The sequence below is a fragment of the Bos mutus genome, chromosome 3 (genome assembly GCF_027580195.1).
Source record: "Bos mutus isolate GX-2022 chromosome 3, NWIPB_WYAK_1.1, whole genome shotgun sequence".
Taxonomy (NCBI): Eukaryota; Metazoa; Chordata; class Mammalia; order Artiodactyla; family Bovidae; genus Bos; species Bos mutus.
Window position 1 is genome coordinate 96,810,233 of NC_091619.1, and position 24,121 is coordinate 96,834,353.

The 24,121-nt window shown below is 38.7% G+C and overlaps 1 protein-coding gene across 4 annotated transcripts in view; it reads left to right on the forward strand.

Annotated features, from left to right (window-relative positions):
* Positions 1-4,795: 4,795 nt before the first annotated feature.
* Positions 4,796-24,121, forward strand: part of STIL (STIL centriolar assembly protein) — a 54,247-nt gene continuing 34,921 nt past the window's right edge. Inside the window, exons 1-8 of one of the 4 annotated variants that reach the window (XM_070368103.1) lie at positions 4,796-5,315; positions 8,567-8,653; positions 12,167-12,274; positions 14,579-14,691; positions 15,369-15,556; positions 16,373-16,620; positions 19,625-19,708; positions 21,043-21,129. In XM_070368103.1, the coding sequence (XP_070224204.1) occupies positions 8,610-8,653; positions 12,167-12,274; positions 14,579-14,691; positions 15,369-15,556; positions 16,373-16,620; positions 19,625-19,708; positions 21,043-21,129 (872 nt within the window). In that variant the 5' untranslated portion in view covers positions 4,796-5,315; positions 8,567-8,609. Of the gene's footprint in view, positions 5,316-5,338; positions 5,480-8,566; positions 8,654-12,166; positions 12,275-14,578; positions 14,692-15,368; positions 15,557-16,372; positions 16,621-19,624; positions 19,709-21,042; positions 21,130-24,121 lie in introns of those variants that run through there. The other 3 variants (XM_005907760.2, XM_005907761.2, XM_070368102.1) reach the window with 3 other exon arrangements.

A 24,121-nucleotide genomic window follows, 5' to 3' on the forward strand; every position in this document is an offset into this window, starting at 1 on the left:
TTCCATGGTGTCCTGAAATGACATAAAACAGGTGGATCAGTGGTAAAGAATCCGCCTGCCAAGTAGGAGATACTTGTTTGATCCCTCGGTCAGGAAGATCCCTGGGAGAAGGAAATGGCAGCCTACTCCAGCATTCTTGCCTGGGGAATCCCATGGACAGAGGAGCCTGGCAGGCTACAGTCCATGGAGTTGCAAAGACTTGGACGTGACTTAGCCACTAAACAGCAGCAGCAGCCTATATAAACAAGGATCAAAGAATACCACGGTATGTATTCAGTCTATCTAATAGGCTGCAATCTAACAATAATTCATATTTGCTTTGGATAATTACCTCTTATTACATGCCCCTATAAAATTGGGCTTTCCTTGTTCTTTGCTTAAGAACACATCCTTCCAATCCCCCATGCCATTTAGCACAAAGCTTAATTTGTAGTAGAACCTTGGTAGAGCATCTGTAGATTTGAGTTCACTAAGCTTATTCTCTAATTTAACAAATTACTCCTTTCATCTTTATGTATGTACAGCAATGTGTTGCTTATTTATTAACACTGTCAGTTGTTAGTACAGCTGGTACACTTAATATATATAGGTAGTCTTTTAATTAATTTTCACACTATTATGATTTAACTCTTTTTTATGATGATGTACAATATGCAAAAAAGGAAAATCAATCTTAAAGAGTTTAAATGACAGAACTGGGGCCAAATGCCCAGGGTCAATGCTTGTTACATTGTATCATATTCCACAAAATTTTTAATACCTAAGGAATAAGCCCTTTGGATTCCTCCAGCTTGTCCTAAATAGGAAGCTGAATCATTCCAATTCAAAAATGAAGTCAGTAATTACTTGTAATTCAGTTTTAAGAATATCTACTCTATCCATCAGAGAAGGCAATGGCACTCCACTTCAGTACTCTTGCCTGGAAACTCCCATGGACAGAGGAGCCTGGTAGGCTGCAGTCCATGGGGTCTCGAAGAGTTGGACATGACTGAGTGACTTCACTTTCACTTTTCACTTTCATGCATTGGAGAAGGAAATGGCAACCCACCCCAGTGTTCTTGCCTGGAGAATCCCAGGGACAGGGGAGCCTGGTGGGCTGCCGTCTATGGGGTCACACAGAGTCGGACACGACTGAAGCAACTTAGCAGCAGCAGCAGCACTCTAGCCATAGCATTTTTTTTAATCCATAGCATTGAATGTATATCCTGCTTAGAAGTCCAGTGGTAATAAAATGTTTAATTGAAGTCTGAGTTATTATATCATGAGAAATGCTGGGCTGGAAGAAGCACAAGCTGGAATCAAGATTGCCAGGAGAAATATCAATAACCTCAGATACGCAGATGACACCACCCTTATGGCGGAAAGTGAAGAGGAACTAAAAAGCCTCTTGATGAAAGTGAAAGAGGAGAGTGAAAAAGTTGGCTTAAAACTCAACATTCAGAAAACAAAGATCATGGCATCTGGTCCCATCACTTCATGGGAAATAGATGGGGAAACAGTGGAAACAGTGTCAGACTTTGTTTTTTGGGGCTCCAAAATCACTGCAGATGGTGACTGCAGCCATGAAATTAAAAGACGCTTAGTCCTTGGAAGGAAAGTTAGGACCAACCTAGATAGCATATTGAAAAGCAGAGACATTACTTTGCCAACAAAGGTCCGTCTAGTCAAGGCTATGGTTTTTCCAGTGGTCACGTATGGATGTGAGTTGGACTGTGAAGAAGGCTGAGCACTGAAGAATTGATGCTTTTGAACTGTGGTGCTGGAGAAGACTCTTGAGAGTCCCTTGGACTGCAAGGAGATCCAACCACTCCATTCTGAAGGAGATCAGCCCTGGGATTTCTTTGGAAGGAATGATGCTAAAGCTGAAACTCCAGTACTTTGGCCACCTCATGCGAAGAGTTGACTCATTGGAAAAGACTCTGATGCTGGAAGGGATTAGGGGCAGGAGGAGAAGGGTACGACAGAGGATGAGATGGCTGGATGGCATCACTGACTCGATGGATGTGAGTCTGGGTGAACTCCAGGAGTTGGTGATAGACAGGGAGGCCTGGCGTGCTGCAATTCATGGGGTCGCAAAGAGTTGGACACGACTGAGTGACTGAACTGAACTGAGTTATTATTAAGCATATAAGAAGGCATTTATTTATTGCTGTTGTTCAAAAAATTAGCATATACTTTAATTCTCCTCTTGCCCATTCCTTTCTTAGTTTTTTTTTTTTTTTGATAGGTAAGAAGTGGATTTGTTTAGAGAGAAACAGACTCCACAGAATGTGGGCCATCACAAAGGGCGAGTGTGGCGGCCCCTTTCTTCTTTTTAAACAGACTTTATTTCTAAGAACAGTTTTAGATTAACAGGAAACTTGAGAATATAGTACAGATTCTCATTACCCACCCTGAGAGTCCCCTGTTATTAACAGGTCATATTTAATATGGTACATGTGTTATAGTTACCTATCCAATATTGGTCACTATTATTACTTAAGGTCCAGAATTTATTTACATTTTCTTAGTTTTCAACCTGGTCTGCTTTTTCTCTTTCATGATTCCAGTCTTGATACTGCATTACATTTAGTTATCTCTTTAGGCTCCTCTTAGTTAGTTTCTCAGACTTTCCTTGTTTTGATAACCTTGAGTTTTGAGAAGTACAGGTCAGACATTTATTAGGGTTCCTCACTGTTGAAATTTGTATGATGTTTTTCTCAAGATAAGTTTGGATTTATAGGTTATTGGAAGGAAGACCACACAGGTAAAGTGCCATTTTCATCATATCATATCAAGTATATACAATATCAGCATGACTATTAATATTGACCTTGATCACATGGCTGAAATACTAATGGTCAGGTTTCTCCACTGTTAAGTTACTCTTTCCTCCACTCCTTAACATACTGTCCACTTTGGAAAGATGTCACTATGTCCAGCCTACACCTAAGGAATAGGGAGTTGTGTGTTATGCTTGCCCCTTCCTTTTTGTTTAATTCATATCATCTTACGTTTCTCTTTCAGATATTTTAAAGTAGTTCTTAAAAAAAAAACACAAATCATAAGGAGCCCACACAAAGTTATTTTTTACATCCTAAGTTCAATCTCTAATCAAATTTTGAATCTGCCTTCAAAATATATGCAGAATCCAGTAACCTCTCACCACCTCCATTGCCACCATTCCAGTTCAAGCTGTCAATCTCTCCTTTATGTCATTGCAGCAGCTAACTAGTCTCCTTGCTTCTGCCTTTGCCCCCTACAGTTTATTCTCTATGTGGCAACCATCAGTTCAGTTCAGTTCAGTCGCTCAGTCGTGTCCGACTCTTTGCGACCCCATGAATCCCAGCGCGCCAGGCCTCCCTGTCCATCACCAACTCCCGGAGTTCACCCAGACTCACATCCATCGAGTCAGTGATGCCATCCAGCCATTTCATCCTCTTTCGTCCCCTTCCATAGTGATGCTTTTAAAACCTAAAATCAGATCTTGACAGTCCCCTATTTCAAATCTTCCTTTGACTTCCTGTAGAACTCAAGACTGTAGCTAAGTCCTTGAAATGCCCCATGATCTACCAACACCTCCTGTCCTTCAACTGTTGATAGTCTTCTAACCCATTTTGCTCAGCACAGACTGGTCTCCTGCCCTTCCTTGAAGATGTCAGAAAATGCTCACCCCAGGGCCTTTGCACTTAATGTAAACCATGGCAGCCATCAAAGTGTGTCACTTGGATCTATCTCTAGAAAGAACGTGACAATTAGCAGCAAACAATACACTTGGCTGGCAGCCTCTTGTTGTGGTCTTCCAGATCTGCCTTAACGATGGTGCTTGCTCTTTATGGTAAGTTCCAGGCAATGACTGGGCACAGCAAGGGTTCTGGTCATTTCTGCCTAATGTGGGATTCCTCTCATGGGCAATCTTTGCTCTAGAGTTCTCCACTGGGTCATCCAAGGCTTTGTCAGACATGCATCACTGTCTGAGGCTCTTCCTGCTCATACACCAGATCTGAGGAACTCACCAGCATTTCTCTTAAAATGTGTTCCCTAGATTCTAGGAATTTTTCCAGGAAAGCAGAGATTGACACTGGAGCACATATTTCTTGGCTTGTTTGATACATTTTTCAAGATAGTGTTTTCACTCTCTCAAAAGGGTGGATGCACAGTCGTACAAAACAGCCTACAAGTGCAGTTCAGACATTAAGACACTCCCACATTGCTCAGGAAACTAACAAAAGTCTAGAGAAATGTAAGTGACATTTCAAATCTGGACTCTGCACTATCTACCTGTGTGATCTTCTACATGTCCTCCCTTGTTAAATAGGGACAGTAATACCTACTTCTGCTATTCAGACAATCGATTAAGATAATGGCGGTGAAGGCGCGATTATCAACACTTGTGAAGATAACTATAAATCATCACACTAATACTAATATCATATGTCATATATACAATACCAATACCATACCTAATACCAATATTCATTATGGAGGGTGGTGGTTTAGTCACTTGTGTCCAACTCTTGCAACCCTATGGACTGTGGACTGCCAGGCTCCTCTGTCCATGGGATTTCCCAGGCAAGACTACTAGAGTAAGTGGCCATTTCCTTCTTCAGGGGATCTTCCCAACCCAGGGACTCCTGCATTGCTGACACATTCCTTACCAACTGAGCCATCAGAGAAGCCCATTCATTGTGAAGGTAAGTATAAATAGCTTACAAATGGCCACGTTCTTTTCGGTTCAAACAGGAAGGAATTAAAATCTTTTATGTTGAGAGGCGAGTATGATTCTTAGGAAAGAAATTGGAAGAAGTCGGAACTTCCCCTCTTTTTGTGCATTTAATCAAGGCGTTTGGTTCACTTCTAGCCGCCGAGAGTGAACCAGAGAAGCCAGTACTTCCGGCTTCCTCTGCCATCTCATCCGCCCGGCGGGGCTTTTTCATTGCGCGTGCGCAAGTCCCGCCCCACCCCGGAACTTAACCGTTGACGAAATTGAAGTGTTTAAATCCTCCGGAATCTGATCCAGGAGCGCGGGTGGCGCCCTTCTTTCTCCACGGAGGTTTAGGATTGGTCGGCGTCGGACCGGTGCAGGGCGCTGATTGGCTGTTGCACCATAGCGTCGCGGAGACCGGGAGTGTCAAGTCCGGCACCGCCCCTTCTCCCTGATGGGTTGGGCTTCCGACCAGTCAGCAGGCGTGGCGCGGGCTTCGGTTTCGCGAGCTTGTATTTGCCGCCACGGTTCCCGCGACCCTCAACGTCCCAGAGGCGGGGCGAGTTGGCAGAGGTTCTCCTTGGACTCTGTTCCGGCCCAGCAAACAAACCTCAACTCGGCGGAGATTGCGGTGAGTATTTTTGTGCTTCAGTTCCCCCGGGGGCCTCTGCGAGCCTGGGGGACGAGGGTGGGCAACCCTCTGCTGCCTGTTTTGGGTTCAGCGGACTAGGAGCCTGGACTAATGACGCAAAGGGAATCGGGACGATGAATTCCTTGGGAATCATTTGTACTTAGGTATGTGAACAAAGTTTTCAATCGATAACATGCTATCATATTAAGTTTTTACTGTAAAAATGTCTGGACGGAAGCCCAGTATGCTCGGACAGCTGCATAGTATTGAGTGATAGTTGCTCATTCTTGCCTGACTCTTTGCAACCCCATGGACTGTAGCCTGCCAGGCTCCTCTGTCCATGGAATTCTCCAGGCAAGATTGCTGGAGTGGGTTGCCATTTCCTTCTCCAGCTACATAGTAAGGGATCGGTTAACGTTTAAAGTTCGTGGTCGGCTGGAAGTGATTTATAAATAACAAAGCGTGAAAATGCTGTGGGTGTGAACACAGTCGGTAGTAACACCACCATGGTATCTAGGAGACGGTTTCACAGAGGAGTTGATATTCGGATTGGATTGTGAAGGATGATGAGTTTACCAGGGCCTTCCAAATAAAAGGGACAGTAGGTGTGCGTGGATACTGCCAGTATCCACTGAATGTGATGTAGGAGTGAACGGATGTGTGGGATAATAGGATGGGGCCAGGTTCTGAAAGTCCTTTATTCTGCAGAAGAGCCGGAGCTTCCCTGGTGGCTCAGACTGTAAAAAGTCTGCCTGCAAATCAGGAGACCTGGTTCAACCCCAGGGTCAAGGAGGATCCCCTGGAGAAGGGAATGGCAACCCACTCCAGTGTTCTTGCCTGAAGAATTCCATGGACAAAAGAGCCTGGCGGGCTAGTCCATGGGGGTCACAGAGTCGGACACGACTGAGTAATTGGATGGACATTGAAAGAAGACGTAAAGAAAGCTGAATGCTGAAGAATTGATGCTTTTGAATTGTGGTGTTGGAGAAAACTCTTTGAGAGTCCCTTGGACTGTAAGGAGATCCAGCCAGTCCATCCTAAAGGAAATCAGTCCTGAATATTCATTGGAAGGACTGATGTTGAAGCTGAAACTCCAATATTTTGGCCACCTGATGTGAAGAGCTGACTCATTTGAAAAAACCCTGATGCTGAGAAAGATTGAGGGCAGGAGGAGAAGGGGAAGACAGAGGATGAGATGGTTGGATGGCATCACCGACTCAATGGACATGGGTTTGGGTGAACTCCGGAGTTGGTGATGGACAGGGAGGCCTGGCGTGCTGCAGTTCATGGGGTTGCACAGAGTTGGACAGACTGAGTGATTGAACTGAACTGAATTGAAAGAAGAGCCATCAACTCTTTAAGCCAGAGAATAACTTGGTCAGATTTATATAGCAATAATTCCCTGGTGGCTCAAATGGTAAAGAATCTGCCAGCAGTGCAGGAGATCCAGGTTCCATCCCTGGGTCGGGAATGGCTACCCACTCCAGTTTTCTTGCCCGGAGAATTCCATAGACAGAGGAGCCTGGCTGGCTACAGTCCTTAGGGTCACAAAGAGTTGGACACAACTAAGCAACTAATGCTTTTCAACCCTTTTTGACTGAGCACAAAGGCAGCCCTTCTGGTAGCACTGTGGAGACTTTTCAGTAAATCTGGTGAGAGCTAATAAAGTCAGGAACTGAGGCAGTGGAGATGGACAGTTTATATTGGGGAAGAGGGAGAAAGGAGAGAGAAGGATGACTTGATGGTTTCCATTTGATACACAACTATGCCATTATCCAGGAGAAATGTTTTGCTAGGTATAAGTGTTACATGATATTACTTTCACTACATTAGCTTTAATTGCTTGTGTGTTACTATCAATTAACTGTCTCCTATGGGTTTTTTTTTGAAATGAGAAATAATAGGTCAACATTTTTGATTTATCTTAATGCATAAAGGAAGAAGAGACAGATAAGGAGTTTTAAGACTCTTTTGTTTAATAAAGAAAAACGGCACTTTATTACTTCTGAAAGTTACAACTATCAATCTGAATATTGTTGTCCATGACAACCAAGTAGCATAGAAGGACTTTAAAGTTTAAAACATGCATTCCATAGAAGCTGCATGAAGTCCAGATACCTCTAAGAGGGACATTTTATCAACCTTACAAGGGCACTTTAAATAGGATTTGGTTTTTGTAAATATTTCCAGATTCTGACTTTAACTAAAAAAATTTTCTGAATGACTTCTGCACCAGAATGAATAACTCTCTCCTTCCTTACCTTGCTTTTAAACAATTCTTGTTAGGATTGAAGTAGAATACACAGGGCCTAAAGATTCTAACTCTAAGATTTGATAAAAGAACATAGCAAATAATGAGCTGTGAAGAAAGGACTTTGGGGTCTGTGTTTTGCTTTTATAATATTTAGATGTCGATATCCAATGGGTAGGACTTCCCAGCGGCTCAGTGGTAAAGAATCCGCCTGCAATGCAGGAGACCTAGGGTTTGATTCCTGAGTGGGGAAGATCCCCTGGAGAAGGAAATGGGGACCCACTCCAGTGTTCTTGCCTGGGAAATCTCATGGACAGAGGAGGCTTGTGGGCTAGAGTCTACAGGGTTGCAGAGTCAGACTTGACTTAGTGACTAAACAGCAACAAGAATCCAGTAGGCAATTAGAAATACAGATGTGAAACTTGGAAGAGAGGCAGACACTGAGAGTTTGGTATGTTTGCTTCGGAAGCAATGGGAGTGGATGAGATTGCCCAGAGAATGTATGAGGAGCCAAGAAAAGACCACTGACTTGGCACTAATACAGGTTAGTTTGTGGGTATGCAGTATTTGTCTCCTATCTCCACAAGCTTGAAAATTTGTTGACTTTATTATAGACCAAATAAATATCTAGCCCAAATTGTTCCTATTTGCTGTTTTGTGGTTTTCTGACTATTATGAAGCTTTTGGTTAAAGTCTCATGTATTAAATACTACCTGCCCTACCCAGCTCACTAAATTAATACAAGGATCTTGGTGCAGAATCTTAATAAATAGATAGTTGGTGGGATTTGCTGCCTAGAATAAATATTAACATTAATTTATAGGCCGAATACTACAAAGTAGTGATCCGAATTCATAAGCACTTTATCTTATTCATCTATGGATGAAGACACTTCATATAAGTAACCTAATTTTGTCTGTTATTTTGCTAATATGTGGTTAAATCATGTTTCTTTTTATTTTTTTGTCACTCATTAGTAATATTCTCTTTATTTCTTTAGGTTTCTGAGCATGTGAAATTGAATAAATCATTCACCAACTATCATGGAGTCTACATATCCTCTTGCAGGGCCCCAGATAAATACCAGGTATAGAAATATTTTTACAGAATGTGCTTTTCACAGTTACTCACATAATTTGGGTTGGAAGAGAGGAGAAAAAAATAATCTTTAGAATCAGGAAAATCTGGGTCCATATCCCAGCTTTACCATTTATTAGGTGGGTGACCATGATCAAGTTATTTAACTTCTCTAAGCTTCAATTTCCTCATCTATAAATTGGGGACAGTAATCTCTATCAGAAGGTTATTGTGAAGGGTTAAATAAGACTACTAAACTAAAGGGTCTGGGACATTGTAGACATTCAGTAAATCTTAGTCTCATTTCCTCCTTTCCTTATTTTAGTTTCACAGAGGGTCTTTGTATTGATGAAAAATAGTACCTGAACTTTTGAGGCTAAAGATCACATACATATTTATTTACATCCTAGACAAATGGGAAAACGGTTGAGTTCCTTCCCTCTTATAAACTCTAATTATTTGATCGGAAAAATTTCACACTGAATGTACCTAAACCTTTTCCCACTCAGTGTGGTGTGAGGAGGAGGAGCTTGCCACCTGTCTCCTAATTTTCTCAGTCTGTCACTACTTTGAGGAGCAGACAAAATGGCTTGAGTTATTTGGCTCTTTGGATCATTTATTGTTCTTTTTTCCCCCTTGAGAAGAATGATTATTGCTGACATGTAAATTTCTTTTCTTCTAAACTAGAATTGCATCGATGAGTTACCTTTATTCTCTGTGTTATTTTTCTTTGTGCCAGATGTTCTTGATGAAGACAATGGGAAACATGACCCAAAGAGGCTATCATATTCTTTTGCTTAATTTTGGCCCTTCTGTTCTCTCCTGTTGCTACCTCTTACTCTTTGAAACTTTATCAGCCTTTGTTCTTCTCTTTAATTTTATTATTGGGTCAAATCCATTCCTTACATTCTAGGGAAAATAATTCATTTATTGAACTCTGGTTTTCAGTAATCTGTGGGCTTTTAGGGCAGCAGTTTTGAATTATTTTTGTTTACAAACCCCTTTGAATGTCTAATAGCCATGAATTTCATTCCCTAAGGAAAAGTACTTTTATACATACATGCAGAACTTTGCACCCAATTTCAAGGTGTTTTTATCTTTCTTGCCTCTCAAGTCTGTCTCCCTGTATACTTTAGATTAAGGAAAAAATTAATAACAACCAGGTTCTGTGCTAATAGGCACTTTGCATACATTATTTTTATTTAATCCTCACAACAAACCCATGAGGAATGGGTACTATTATTATCCCCCTCTTTTTTTTTTTTTTCAATGAAGAAACTAGCATAGAGATCTTAACCAACCCAAAGTTATACAGTTGGTAACTGGTATAGCCAGTATTTACAGCTGAAATGATTTCTACTGTGCACTATAAAGAAGTAAACCTGAAGTAGTGCAGGTTGGATTTTAAACCTGCACTACTGCTTACAGTGAAAAGAAATGGACTACTTACAACAAAAAGAAATAGCTAACCTTGAGCACTTACTGTAAGCCAGGATTTTTTCTGAGCATTTTATATATATTGACTCATTTAATAAGTATTCACTATAACTCTCCCAGGAGATACTGATATTATTTTATTTAACAGTTGAAGAAACTCAGGCACAGAGACATTGATTGGATCATGGTCACAGAGCCAGCAAATTTTGAAGCCAGGTTCAAAAATCAAAGACCTAAGCAGCTGATAGCCAGGCTTTGCTTTTAACCCTTAAATCATTCTTCCTCTCTCCAACTGGTAAATAATAAATATATTAGATGTAGAGACATAGATAAATTGACAGTTTGTCACTTAACTACCTTTGTGACTTTGAACAAATTTCTTTTTTTTTTTTTTAATATTTATTCATTTATTTGGCTGCACCAGGTCTTAGTTGCAGCATATGGGATCTAGTTCCCTGACCAGGGATTGAACCTGGGCCTCCTGCATTGGGAGCTGAGAGTCTTAACCACTGGACCAGCAGGGAAGTCCCTAAACAAATTTCTTAATTTCAGATTGTGTCTTTATTTCAAATAAAGAGAGATTAAAAATCCTTATAAAGATTTGCAAGCACATAGTTAAGATCGATGGCATCCCACTCCAGTACTCTTGCCTGGAAAATCCCATAGACGGAGGAGCCTGATAGGCTGCAGTCCATGAGATCACTAAGAGTCAGACACGACTGAGCGACTTCACTTTGACTTTTCACTTTCATGCATTGCAGAAGGAAATGGCAACCCACTCCAGTGTTTTTGCCTGGAGAATCCCAGGGACGGGGGAGCCTGGTGGGCTGCCGTCTATGGGGTCGCACAGAGTTGGACACGACTGAAGTGACTTAGCAGCAGCTAAGATTGTGGTAGAGCTAGACTGAACCATGGTCTAAAGCATTACATCATTCAGTTTCTAGTAGTACAAGCTTTGAAATCAGCCACACTTAGATACACATTCCAGCTCTGCTACTTAGTTGTTGTATCATGTTGTAGAAGTTGGAGTTTGTTATCTCTAAAGTGGACAGTAAAGTGTCCGAGAAAGTTTTAGTGAGAAATATTGTACATGTAAAGTGCCTAGTAGGATGCCTGGTACATAGCAGATGATCTGTGGATCTGTGATGATCTATGGATCATCATAGTAGATGACTGGGGCCAGTATTTTAGTTGGTGAGTTTCATCAGGTGATACATGAAAGTAAGATCTAGAACAAGATATTCTTAGTGTGTGATATGATAAATAGTTTTTCAATTCAACTATTTAATAGTCTACCACCATGCAAATGCACTTTTGTAGGTAGCTCACTGTCAGAGCTTTCTTGCTTTAATTACATGTGACTTTAGCTGATATTTTCTCCTAGTGCTTTCTTTGCATTATTTTTCTTATTGTAGTTTTCTCAAATTACTCACTTATACAAAATAAAAACTCTGTGATGGTACTCTATATGATTTAACATTGCTTTATGTTGCTTGCATGATCTTTGTTGAGGAATTATTGATGTTTTTCTGATGCTTCGGTAATTAAACATATGTGTGGGACTTCCCTGGAAGTCCAGTGGTTGAGACTCCACTGTAGGAGGCACAGGTTCAATCACTGGTCAGGGAACTAAGATCACGCATGCCATGTGATGCTGCAAAAAGAAAAGACCTCATGTGACAGGGCCTAAAATACCAAGTTTGAAAGCCCTGAAAAGGTTTTGTGTTTTTCATAATTTTTTAAGTGTTACCCTGAAATTAGTTCAGAAAGACAGATATTAATTTAAAATTTAAATTCACGGTTTATATTCATTTTCTGTTACTTAAAGAAGATTTTATAGAATTTATACTCAGTTCTTTTTTAAAAGGCTCATGTGTATATAAATGTATATGTGAATAGGAAAAAAAGGACATAACTTTTGAGTGTTTATTCACTTGATAGTAGAGTTACAAGAGATTTTTCTTTTATTTTTTAAAAATGTTTTTCAAATCTTCTAAAGTTACAAAAGTAATCAGAAAAGCCCTGTTATTTAAACTGTTTCTTGTAAGATTTGTCTGTTTCTCATTGTGCTTTGGTTTTTTTTAAGGTTTTCTTCAAGCAGGATGGTGCCTTTCTATTTTCCTCCATCAAAATGTGCACTTTGGAACCCAGTGCCAATTGGAGATTTCATCTACTTACATCTCCGTTACTACAGGTATAAGATGCTTCTATTTTCAAATTAAACCAGTATAAACAGGAATCTAAAGAATATGTAAGGCAGTGGTTACTATGAATAATTATTTTTTTAACGTTTCCATCTAGGCTCCCCTGAGGCAAAATATTCTTTCTACTTCTTAAACCTGTTCCTTATGATTTTGAGAAGTAGTCCTAATTTCACAGTTAAAATATTCTGTAAATCTAAGGTACTAAGTATTATAGGACTTCAAGAAGCAAAATATAATAAAAACTGAGTTTTTCATCATACTTCAGCATGGTATTTGAATAACATTGAGAAAATTGAACTGATTTTGAGTGGATAGACCATTTAAAAGGAATGTAAAATATTAGAGTTATGACCAGGATTGTGAAAGAAAGACATAGAAGCTTAGGCTTCAAGTAATAGAAAATAGAGATCCATTGAAATATTGTATATAAGAGAGTTACTTGTTAAAAGCAGAGTTCTAAGAAGGATAGATCATAGTGGGGAGAGCTTAGAGTCAGCCCTAAGCGGGAGATGCTTTTCTGTAATCTAAGTGATAGATTTATACCATAGTGATTTAAGGTGTTAAACTAGAGCCAGACTTCTGGAGGGTCAGATCCTGATTTACCCTTTCTTATTAAGTGACCTCAGTAAAGTAGCCAAGGATCAATTTCCTTATTTATAAAATGGGGGGCTTCCCTGGTAGCTCAGTGGATAGGCATCTGCCTGCCAATGCAGGGGACAGGGTTCGATCCCTGATCCGGGAAGATTCGATATGCCATGGAACAACTAAGCCTGTGCGCCGCAACCACTGAACCCAGGCTCTAGGGCCTGCAAGTCTGTGTGCTGCAGCAACTGCAGCCCGCATGCCTGGAGCCTATGCTCTATGACAAAGAGAAGCTGCCGCAGCGAGAAGCCCAGGTACTCCAAGCAGAGTGGTCTCTGCTCACCACAACTAGAGAAAGCCAGTGCAAAAAACAACAAAAACCATTGCAGCCAAAACTAAACTAAAAATGGGACTGTGACACTTGTTTCACAGTACTCTTATAGGTATTAAATGAGACAGGTTTTAAAGCAGCAGTTGGCACAATGCTTGGGCATAAGAGGTAGTCAATAAATGTTAGGTATTATAAGGGTTTAGAGCAGTGTAGCAGCATTGAGACCAAGAGGAAAGGATGAAACAAGGTGTTTTGAAGAAATGTTTTATAGCATTTGGTGATCAACTGAATAGAGGAACTAAAGGAAATTACATGTCAAAAAGTTTTTAAGTTTTAAACTAGTTGGCAGAGAAGGGTGATATCATTGAATATGTAAGGCAATGATTACTATAAATAATTTTTTAAATAATATCTTGTGGAAGTTCCGTTAAATATTTGTTAGACCTGTTGATTCTTTTCTACATGTCTCTTAACCTATGTTTTCTATTGCTATCTTTCTGTGCTACATTTTGGGTATTTCTTTTGTTCTTCAGCTCTCCTAATTTACTCTTTAGATGTGCTACTTATTAGTTGCCGTCTAACCTGTTCATTTAGGTTTTTAAATGTATATACTATACATGCCAAAGGTAATATATAATATATATACACACATATATAGTTTATATACATATATAACATGTATATAACATATATGTATGTATGTATATAACGTGTATATAACATGTATATAACATGTATATAACATATAGTTATATACATATATAACATATAGTTTATATATACACATATATAGTTTATAGAATAATAAATTTGGTCTTTTTAATAGCATCTTGTTTTTAATGTATATACTTGTATATACATTATATATATATATATATATATATTTTTTTTATAGAATAATGTATAGAATTTTTATATAGAAGTTTATAGAATAATAAATTTGGTCTTTTTTAATAGCATCTTGTTCCTTGTTCATATTTTAGAGTCCTTTTGATATTTAAGCATGTGAATTGTATTTACATTTTGTATTCAGCAATGCTGGTAACTGAAGTTCATAGATAATATGTAAACAAATGGATGTGACTATTTCAATCAAAGTTTATTTACAAAAATAGGAGACCTCATAGTGTCTTGATCTCTGCTGTGGTTCATAAAATTAAGCAAATGCCTCAAGAATAACTGTAACCTCAGTGTCTGCTTATTGCAGTTTTGCTTTCCAGGCAGCCCTCCTTACACCTTGCCTTTGACCCTAGGATTTCCCAGCAGTGATCTTTCTGTACATTTTAAAAGATATATATAGTGCCTTAGGCAACATTTCACTACAGAAGGATTTTTTAGGTATCAGATCCATCACATTCATAAAAGGCTTGTTATTTTTCAGAAATCCAAGGCTTGTGGTAACTGAAAAGACCATTCGACTTGCTTGTCGTCATGCTAAACAGAATAAAAACAACTTGCCATGCTTTTTACTTGGTTCTCTCACAGTAGATGAAGGTAACATACTTTGAAAAATTATTTTTATGACTATAATAGACTCTGTGTTTACTGCTTCAGCCAATTATTGTAATACACTTTGACCATTTTTTCTTTTTTGCTGTATACCAATGTTAGGAAGATGAGTTAAAGTTGACACTGCTTATCATAGACGTTGCAGTCTGGTCATGTTGATGAATATATATGCAAGTTATTTTTTTTAAATGCAAGTTTACATATATATATGTATGGCTGAGTCCCTATGCTATTCACCTGAAACTATCATATTACTTGTTAATCGGCTATACCACAATACAAAATAAAAAGTTAAAAAAAAGTGTTTTTTTTTTAATTTAAAATGAGAGTTTAATGTACTGTTAGTATGAACAAAATGCTTTCCTATAATCTGGGCTTGCTTGGTTGATTTCACATTTCATAATTGGCGTTCTAAATAATAACTGCTGGGCTTCCCTAGTGGCTCAGTGGTAAAGAACCCACCTGCCAATGCAGGAGACGTGGGTTCAGTCCTTGGGTCAGGAAAATGCCCTGGAGGAGGAAATGGCAACCCACGCCAGTATTCTTGCCTGGGAAATCCCATGAACTCTAGCAGGCTACAGTTCATGGGGTCACAAAGGGTCAGACGCGACTTAGTGACTGAGCATGCATGCACACATAATAACTGCTGTTTTGTTCTACAGATGAAGAAAGTATGACATTGACAGTAGATCGTTTTGATCCTGGTCGAGAGGTACCTGAATTATTGGAAAGAATCCCTACTGCTTCTCTTCCTGGGGACTTTGTAATCCCATGCAAAATTCATACTCAAGGACTTTGTTCAAGAGAAATAATAACTCACAATGCAGATGACTTTAATTCATCTTTCAAGGTAAGATTTGTTGATAATGTGATTATTCCTAATTCAGCAAAGAATCAAATTATGTGTACTGTGTTGTATTTTAATAAACCCATATTTAATAGATATTCATAAAAATTTCTGACTAAATGATTGTTGACCTAAAGTGCAATTAACTGTAGTTTCTGAGGATGGAAATTGTAGGTGGATAACATGGGTAGCATTCTGGAAGAGGAAGCAACATGACTAAGATAGCAAAGTACAAGGGTAACATTGAGGGTGGAGATTTTTGCTGGATTTGTGGGCAGTCAGACTTCAGAACTAGTGTGTCTAGATCAGAGAGAGCCCTGTCTGCCAAGCTAAGGAATTTTAACTTTGTCTAATGGGCTGTGTTTTTCATTGACAATTTCTGAAAAGGAGATACTGTTAAATCAAGGATGATTAATGTGATAGGGCAGGCTGAATAGAGTCAGAATAGTTAGGCCTTGCAATAGTCAGGGATGTATTTGCCAATAGTAGAGTGGTGGCAGTGAGACCAGAAAGGACAGTGTACATGAGCAACTACAGAGGAAGAACTAACTTGACCATATGGGGTAATAAGAACATAATCAAAGAGGAATGGGACTTCTTTATATAGATGGAGTATAGAAAATCTTGTACAGTATAGTAAATCTTATTTGATTTAACATCATTTTTCATGTAACCTTCTGGTCACATGGAAGAAATAAGAGAATTGAAATATTGCAAATCAGAAATTTTTTTGTTAATGCAAGATATATGAAACAAATACTTTAGAGATGTGTACAGATTTCAAAATTTTAAAATAATCGTGTGATGTTGATTCCTCAGGCTCTGCAGCATCATGTGTGTAGCAAAGAGCCCTTGGACTGTGGAAAACTACTTGCCCTGAGAGCTCATATCACTTCCAAGGAGAGTTTGGACACTGTGGATTTCGACTTGGATTGGGCAGCAGTAACTCTAGCAAACACCTTTAAGTGCACACCTGTGAAACCCATCTCCATCATTCCAACAGCTCTAGCAAGAAATTTGAGCAGTAATCTGAATATTTCTCAAGTTCAAGGTACCTATAAATATGGGTAAGTAAAAGACATATTCATCCAGAATTTTAAATATTGGTCACATTAGTATATTTTCATGTTATTCATGTAATATGAAATAATTGTTCAGTCACTTTACATGCCTGATATGTGATGGCTAGAGAAATAACCAAGGAAGGTGATAAAGTGGTTATTTTTTTTAAAATTGCTAATTTTTTTTGCTTGTTTATTTGGCTACACCGGGTGGTAGTTTTGGCATATGGGACCTCCGATCTTTGTTGCGGGAGGAAGGATCTTTAGTTGAGTCATGCGAACTCTTAGTTGCAGTTTGTGGGATCTAGTTCCCTGAGGAGGGATCAAACCCAGGCTCCCTGCATTGGAAGTTTAGAGTCTTAGCTTCTAGACCACCAGGGAAGTCCCTAAAATTGTTAATTTTTGCTGAATTAATTATTTTTCTGATAATGAGCCTAACGGAGGCTAGAGAATTATTTGTAATATGCAGTTTTACTTGTGGATAATGAGCACAGCAGATAAAGGAGATAATTAAATTAAAATGTTACATACTCTTGCCTACTAAATTGTCAACCACTTGAGGGTGGAGTTTCCTCACATTGCTGCAGCAGCATCCTCTCCAGCCTCCTATCCGCCACTCTTGGTTTCTTAGGAAATGCATGCCAAATTGCTTGCTTTCTGGTCCTCAGCAGGGCTGCTTCCCTGAATCCTCATCCACTTACTTTAACCATTGTCTGCTGACCTAGGTCAGACAATGTAAGCACCCACTGCTTTAAAGTCTAAGCAATTCCTTTCTGGCTTCCTTTCCCACTGACTCCACCCTAGTTCCTGTTAGGTCTCCAGAGCTGAAACTGTTTGGCAAGGTAAACTCAACTCCAAGTCTTGTCTACCAAAATGCCTCTTCAAAAAAAGATAAGAAAAAGGTTTTTCTTCTCTGAGTGTCCCTGAAATAGCAAGAAAATGCCTACATACTGATCAGAGCACCTTTCTGGTTGTAGTGGCACAAAGGAAAAAGTGTTCCAAAATGATGGAATGGTCAAAAGACAAAGTGATTTTTAAGTGTTTGAACTAAATTGAACATTTAAATTCTCTTGGAGGAATAAAGTACTTCTCAATGGGGACACAGAAATGTGTGTTAAAATTAACCAAAAAATTAGTTTATTTTCTTTAATATCTGTGTCCATCTAGTAGTGAAGCAGAAATTTATCAGGTTGTCAAGGCAGAAGAGCTCTCAAAGCAGGTGTAAGTGTCATTTTACTAATGTAAAACTCTTGCCAACTCTGGCTTAATCATCATGGTTTGATACATTCATCATCTTTGTGTTTTAAGGTTATTATAGCAATAAAACCCACTCCAGTATTCTTGCCTGGAGAACCCCAGGGACGGGGGGAGCCTGGTGGGCTGCCGTCTGTGGGGTTGCACAGAGTCAGATACGACTGAAGCGACTTAGCAGCATAGCAATTAAAATGTATCTTCTGTGGTATTGTCAAGACTTTACATCACAAATGGAATTGTTTTTACTTTGGTGTTTTAAAGCCATAACAGTAAAGTTAACTCTTTTTTTTTTTTTTTTTTTTAAACTTTACAATATTGTATTAGTTTTGCCAAATATCGAAATGAATCCGCCACAGGTATACCTGTGTTCCCCATCCTGAACCCTCTTCCCTCCTCCCTCCCCATACCCTCCCTCCGGGTCGTCCCAGTGCACCAGCCCCAAGCATCCAGTATCATGCATCGAACCTGGACTGGTGACTCGTTTCATACGTGATATTATACATGTTTCAATGCCATTCTCCCAAATCTCCCCACCCTCTCCCTCTCCCACAGAGTCCATAAGACTGGTCCATACATCAGTGTCTCTTTTGCTATCTCGTACACAGGGTTATTGTTAGCATCTTTCTAAATTCCATATATATGCGTTAGTATACTGTATTGGTGTTTTTCTTTCTGGCTTACTTCACTCTGTATAATAGGCTCCAGTTTCATCCACCTCATTAGAACTGATTCAAATGTATTCTTTTTAATGGCTGAGTAATACTCCATTGTGTATATGTACCACAGCTTTCTTATCCATTCATCTGCTGATGGGCATCTAGGGTGCTTCCATGTCCTGGCTATTATAAACAGTGCTGCGATGAACATGGGGTACACGTGTCTCTTTCCCTTCTGGTTTCCTCAGTGTGTATGCCCAGCAGTGGGATTGCTGGATCATAAGGCAGTTCTATTTCCAGTTTTTTAAGGAATCTCCACACTGTTCTCCATAGTGGCTGTACTAGTTTGCATTCCCACCAACAGTGTAAGAGGGTTCCCTTTTCTCCACACCCTCTCCAGCATTTATTGCTTGTAGACTTTTGGATTGCAGCCATTCTGACTGGCGTGAAATGGTACCTGATAAAGTTAACTCTTGACAGTTGTACTGTAGTTATCATATTCTTCAAACTTATTGTCAGTAAATAAGTACAATAATGAAGTATAAATGTAGTATAATGTCCTTTTAGGGAAAAGTGAGCTTTGGGGTTCTATCATGATTTGCAAAATTCTTTGATAGCAGTTGGAGGAATATAGTACAAGGAAGATTGAATACCGCTCACCTAATTCAGTGTCCTTCGTTGACAAGTCACATCTGTTGTAATCTTGTCAAGTCACCTGGATGCTTGATCACTTCCAGCAATAGGAAGTTCATTTCTCTCAAGGAAATCTATTTGGTTCTGAAATTGTCAGCCTTGATTTTAATACTTTTGATTTTTAAAAAGTTGACACTTTCAGAGCAAGCTTTTTCAAAAGATGTGTAATCTTCATTGACCATTTTAATAGATAGAAATTTTAAGATATTAAATCTGTTCTATTTTGTCCTTGGAATTGCTGGAGTCTTTTTCTACACTTTGAACTCTTTTCTTTGTGTGTACGTGAGAGAAATTATTCATTTGAATCCTTTTCTCTGCCTGAAATATACTTCTTTAGCATTCAGATGATTCTCTTTTAGGTAAAGTACATAGTTCCAATTGTTTTTATATGAATGTCTCTTGTTTAGATATCTCACCATGGATGAGACACGCAAGCTGTTACTTTTGCTGGAATCTGATCCCAAGGTCTATTCTCTACCATTAGTGGGAATGTAAGTATTGCATTATTTATAAAAACCTTTTCAGCCATATATGTATTTAAATATATATGATAAACATGTGAATCATTTGTACTATAAATATGTCATTAATACTTGGATCAAGGGAAAGGCTACCCACTCCAGTATTCTGGCCTGGAGAATTCCATGGACAGTCCATGGGGTCGCAAAGGATCGGACACGACTGAGCGACTTTCACTTTTACCTTATAAAATCGTGAATGCCAATGATGCTTAAGCTTTCTTATTTTAATAGCTGAACCAATTAAAGCAAGATTTTTGTCCAATCTTAGAAAGAATTCTAGTATATAAAGAAAAGCTGAATTCTTCTGGTTGAAGCTGAAGCCCTAGAGCCCTGTTTCTTTAACCTTACTCACTATTCCAGTCCTTAAGGCAATTTGAAGAATCCAGGACTCAGAATATAACCTTGTTTAAAATGCCAGACAATTTTCCAGAAATTCTCAGTATTTATGGCTGTCTCTTTCAAGTTAGTGGTTAATGACATTTCGGCAGATTATTCAGTCAGAAATTTATCTTAATTCAGTATTTATTGAGTGCTTACCCTATACATAGTCTTGTGTTTCATACTGTGTTGGGATTTAAAGCTCAAGGAATTTATAATTTACTATGAAATAAACAGTTTAGAGTGAGCACTATTGCTGTTTTTAAGAGAGATGATGGGGAAAGGCAAACTTGAGCTGGACCTTACGTGTGTGGCCAATAGAAGGAAGGACTGATGGGGTAAGGAACCCATGTGTGGGAATGGTATGTGCAGAGTTAAAAAATAAGAGTGCACAAATGTTTTGTGGACTATGAAATCTATTTACTGTCTGTTCACTCTGGTCTTGGCAGTGGCTGTGTGTTGGTCCTGCTAAGTGAGTATCTGTTAAGAATTTTCTGTGTTTCAGGCTACCCTGTATATTTATAGAATTCAGTCCTTTCAATAACTATGGTTTTAGGCTGCTAACTTCATCCTCCCTTATTTTAGAATATTCTTTCTAGTGCAGGCTAATTGATTAATTCTTGTTTTCACCTCTGTTGTTAACCATTTTCTCTCTCACCATTTGACTACCATGTCAGGTGGAAAAGGACAGAAAGTAGTGCTCTCTCTATAAGTATCCATCTATAGTTATAGCTATATCTATAGTCTTCCCCTTAATTATCACCATGGTTTAATGTTCATAGATTTCTTAATTATGAGCCCTTTAATTTATTCCTGGTGAATGCCAAGAATCTCTGCCACATTACCTTGAGAAGAACATAATCTAAAGGATGTTAAATGCTAATTTGTAAATGACTATAGTTCTTAATTTCTATTTTTTGTTTTAGCTGGCTGTCTGGAATTATACATATCTATAGTCCTCAGGTATGGGCCTGCTGCTTGCGATACATGTTCAGTTCTTCTATTCAAGAAAGGTAAGTGATGTTTTTATTTTGATAGGGTTTTATTTTGATCTTTTCCTCTACTCATGTTTTATTGGTATCATTTAAGATTCATGCAATGCCTTAACCTTTTATATTATTTACAAACCAGAAGAACAAACACACCAAGGAAAACAAGCCTTACATTAAATAGGAATAAAACCAGACAAAAAAGATGATGTTGTGCTAAACTTGGAAATATCAAGAAATTCACTTGCCTAACAACAGTACTGTAACACAAAAGATACATTTTTAATGAGTGGAGGGAAAAAAACCCTTGGGATCATCTACTCTAGCATTCTGTTTTATAAAAAAGATTGATTTTCATTGATGTGACTGAAAATAAGTTATAAATTTTTTACCTTACAAGTGTTTTATTTACTCAGTGCTACTGATAGTACCCTAAGAAACACTTGAAGTTTAATGTTCTTGGAACTAAAGTATAAGCTTTGGAAGTAATAAACTTTCTGACCTCACTTCCTCATTTTATTTTGTACATGATACCACTATTTGCCTCTTACTTTCTTCATCTATTAAATGAAAATTCCATATTCTCTTTCTGTCTGCTTTGGTGGCTATAATGCACTTAAAAGAAAATTTAATAGAAAGCCAGTGCAAGTACATGACAATAAATCAGACATACATAAAGATGCATAATAAAAATGTCTCTTCCACCCCATTTCCCCAGATACCCTATCCCTAGAGACAACCACAGTTCAAGGATTGCTTCCTTCTTGAAGCATAGACAGATATCACCCTTCCTGACCTATAAAAGTTAAATCAAAAATGAGATCACACTGTTTACCCTTTTCTTTGTTGCTTTTTTCTTTATGTCATTACAACTTAGAGATCATTACTAAATCTTGGCACATATAGATTTAACACGTATGTTTTACAACTGAATAGTAAATAATAGATACTACATTTTTAAAACTGCTCCTTTTGCTTGCAGATAACTTTGTGTTATACATCTTTGTGTGCAGATACTAGTATATTTGTAGAATAAATACCTAAAAGTGTTTTTTTTTTCTGGGTGAAATAGCATATAATTTTAAGTTTTGGTGCATGCTAAGTCGCTTCAGTCATGTCCCACTGTGTGAGACCCTTCCAGGCTTCTCTGTCCATGGGATTCTCCAGGGAAGAATACTGGAGTGAGTTATCATGCCCTTATCCAAGGAATCTTCCCAACCCAGTGACGGAACCTATGTCTCTTGCATCTCCTGCGTTGGCAGGCAGATTCTTTACCACTAGCGCCACCTGGGAAGCTTTGGTAGATATTGCCAATTTGCCCTTCAAAGGCTACCAATTTATAATCTTTCTGACAGTGTTTGAGAGTGCCTGTTTTCTCCATCCCCTCACTAACACTGTGGAACAAATATTTGTTGAGCGCCTACTATGTATCAAGCACTATTTGTGATATTGGCAGTAAGCAGTACACAAAATAAAGACCCTATAGAGAAAAGCATTAAATAGGAAAAGTAAAATAAATAGTAGTTTACAAGGTGATAAGTGCTGTGAAGAAAAACAAGCAGGGGAGGCAGATATTGTGTTGATACACTGGCAGGTAGGGTTGCAGTTTTAAACAGGCAGTCAGGCAGGAGAAGACCTGAAATGAGGGAGTAAGCCGTGTGGCTGTCGGGGGCAGCGTCCCAGACAGATGGGTGCAAAGGCTGTGCGTGAAAGATCACCTTGCATCTTTAAGGCACAGAAAGGAGGTAGTGTGGCTGGAGAGGAGTGAGGGAAGGGAAAAACAATAAGACCTCAGAGAGGTAACTGGAGGGCCATCATTGGACTTTGATCTTTGCAGATCTGACAGAGGAAAAATGGCCTTTTCTGACGTTTTATCACATCAGCTTCTTGGAACTTCCTAATCATGTCTCTTGCCTTTATTCTATTGGATTGTACATCTTTTTCACATTGCTTTATAACAGCTCTTTTTCTTATTCTCTGTATGTATGCATTTATACAATATGTAAAGTATACAGAGAAAATGGGCTTCTCTGGTGGCTCAGCAGTAAAGAATCTGCCTGCAGTGCAGGAGACATGGGTTCGATCCCTGGCTTGGGGAGATCCCCTGGAGGAGGGCATGTAACCCACTCCAGTATTCTTGCCTGGAAAGTCCCATGGACAGAAGAGCCTGGCAGGTTAGAGTCCCTAGGGTTGCAAAGAGTCAGACACTAGTGAAGCAACTAAGCACACATGCACACACAGAGATCTATGTATTTATTAAAATATATGTGTTATATGCTACAAAGATTTTATATATGCCTATAAATGTGTTATAAAAATGTGCATATGTATATATGTATTGGTGGGATTCTCAGGTGACTTAGTGGTAAAGAAGCTGCCTCCAGTGCAGGAGACACAGGTTCAATCCCTGGGTTGGGAATATCCTCTGGAGAAGGAAATAGAACCCACTCAAGTATTCTTGCCTGGGAAATCGCATGGACAGAGGAGCCTGGTGGGTAACAGTCCAGTCTGTGGGAGTCACAAAGAGTTAGATATGACTGAGCACTCTATAGATACATAGGCACAAGTTTATTTCCCCCAGAATGTCATTTTATTTGACTTTGGTTAATATTTTTTCCCAAATAGATGTTTTTTTAAAGTCAGATTTATCCTTCCTTTTTCTGCTTTGGTTAGAAAGGATTTTTATTAAAAATCTCTTTAGGAGCTTTTACAATTCTACTTTTTACATTTTATTTTAATTGTAAAATACAATTAGTTTTCCTTGCAGTAAAATGGAAAGTAAATGTTCATTTTGGCATATTAGTACAATTAAGTTTTATTATCAGTGACTGGTCTTGCTTTAATTACTTATTGATAGTAAATGCTTGGTAAAGTTAGTTTTGAAGCTCTCTCTGTTAGTCTGAAGCATTAGGCAATTTCTTTGATACCTGGACTGCAATGCCACCCTTTAACCAAGGAGGCATCAGTATTACTTGACATAGCTTAGGTTGATACTTAACAGCATTCTGATCAGTGG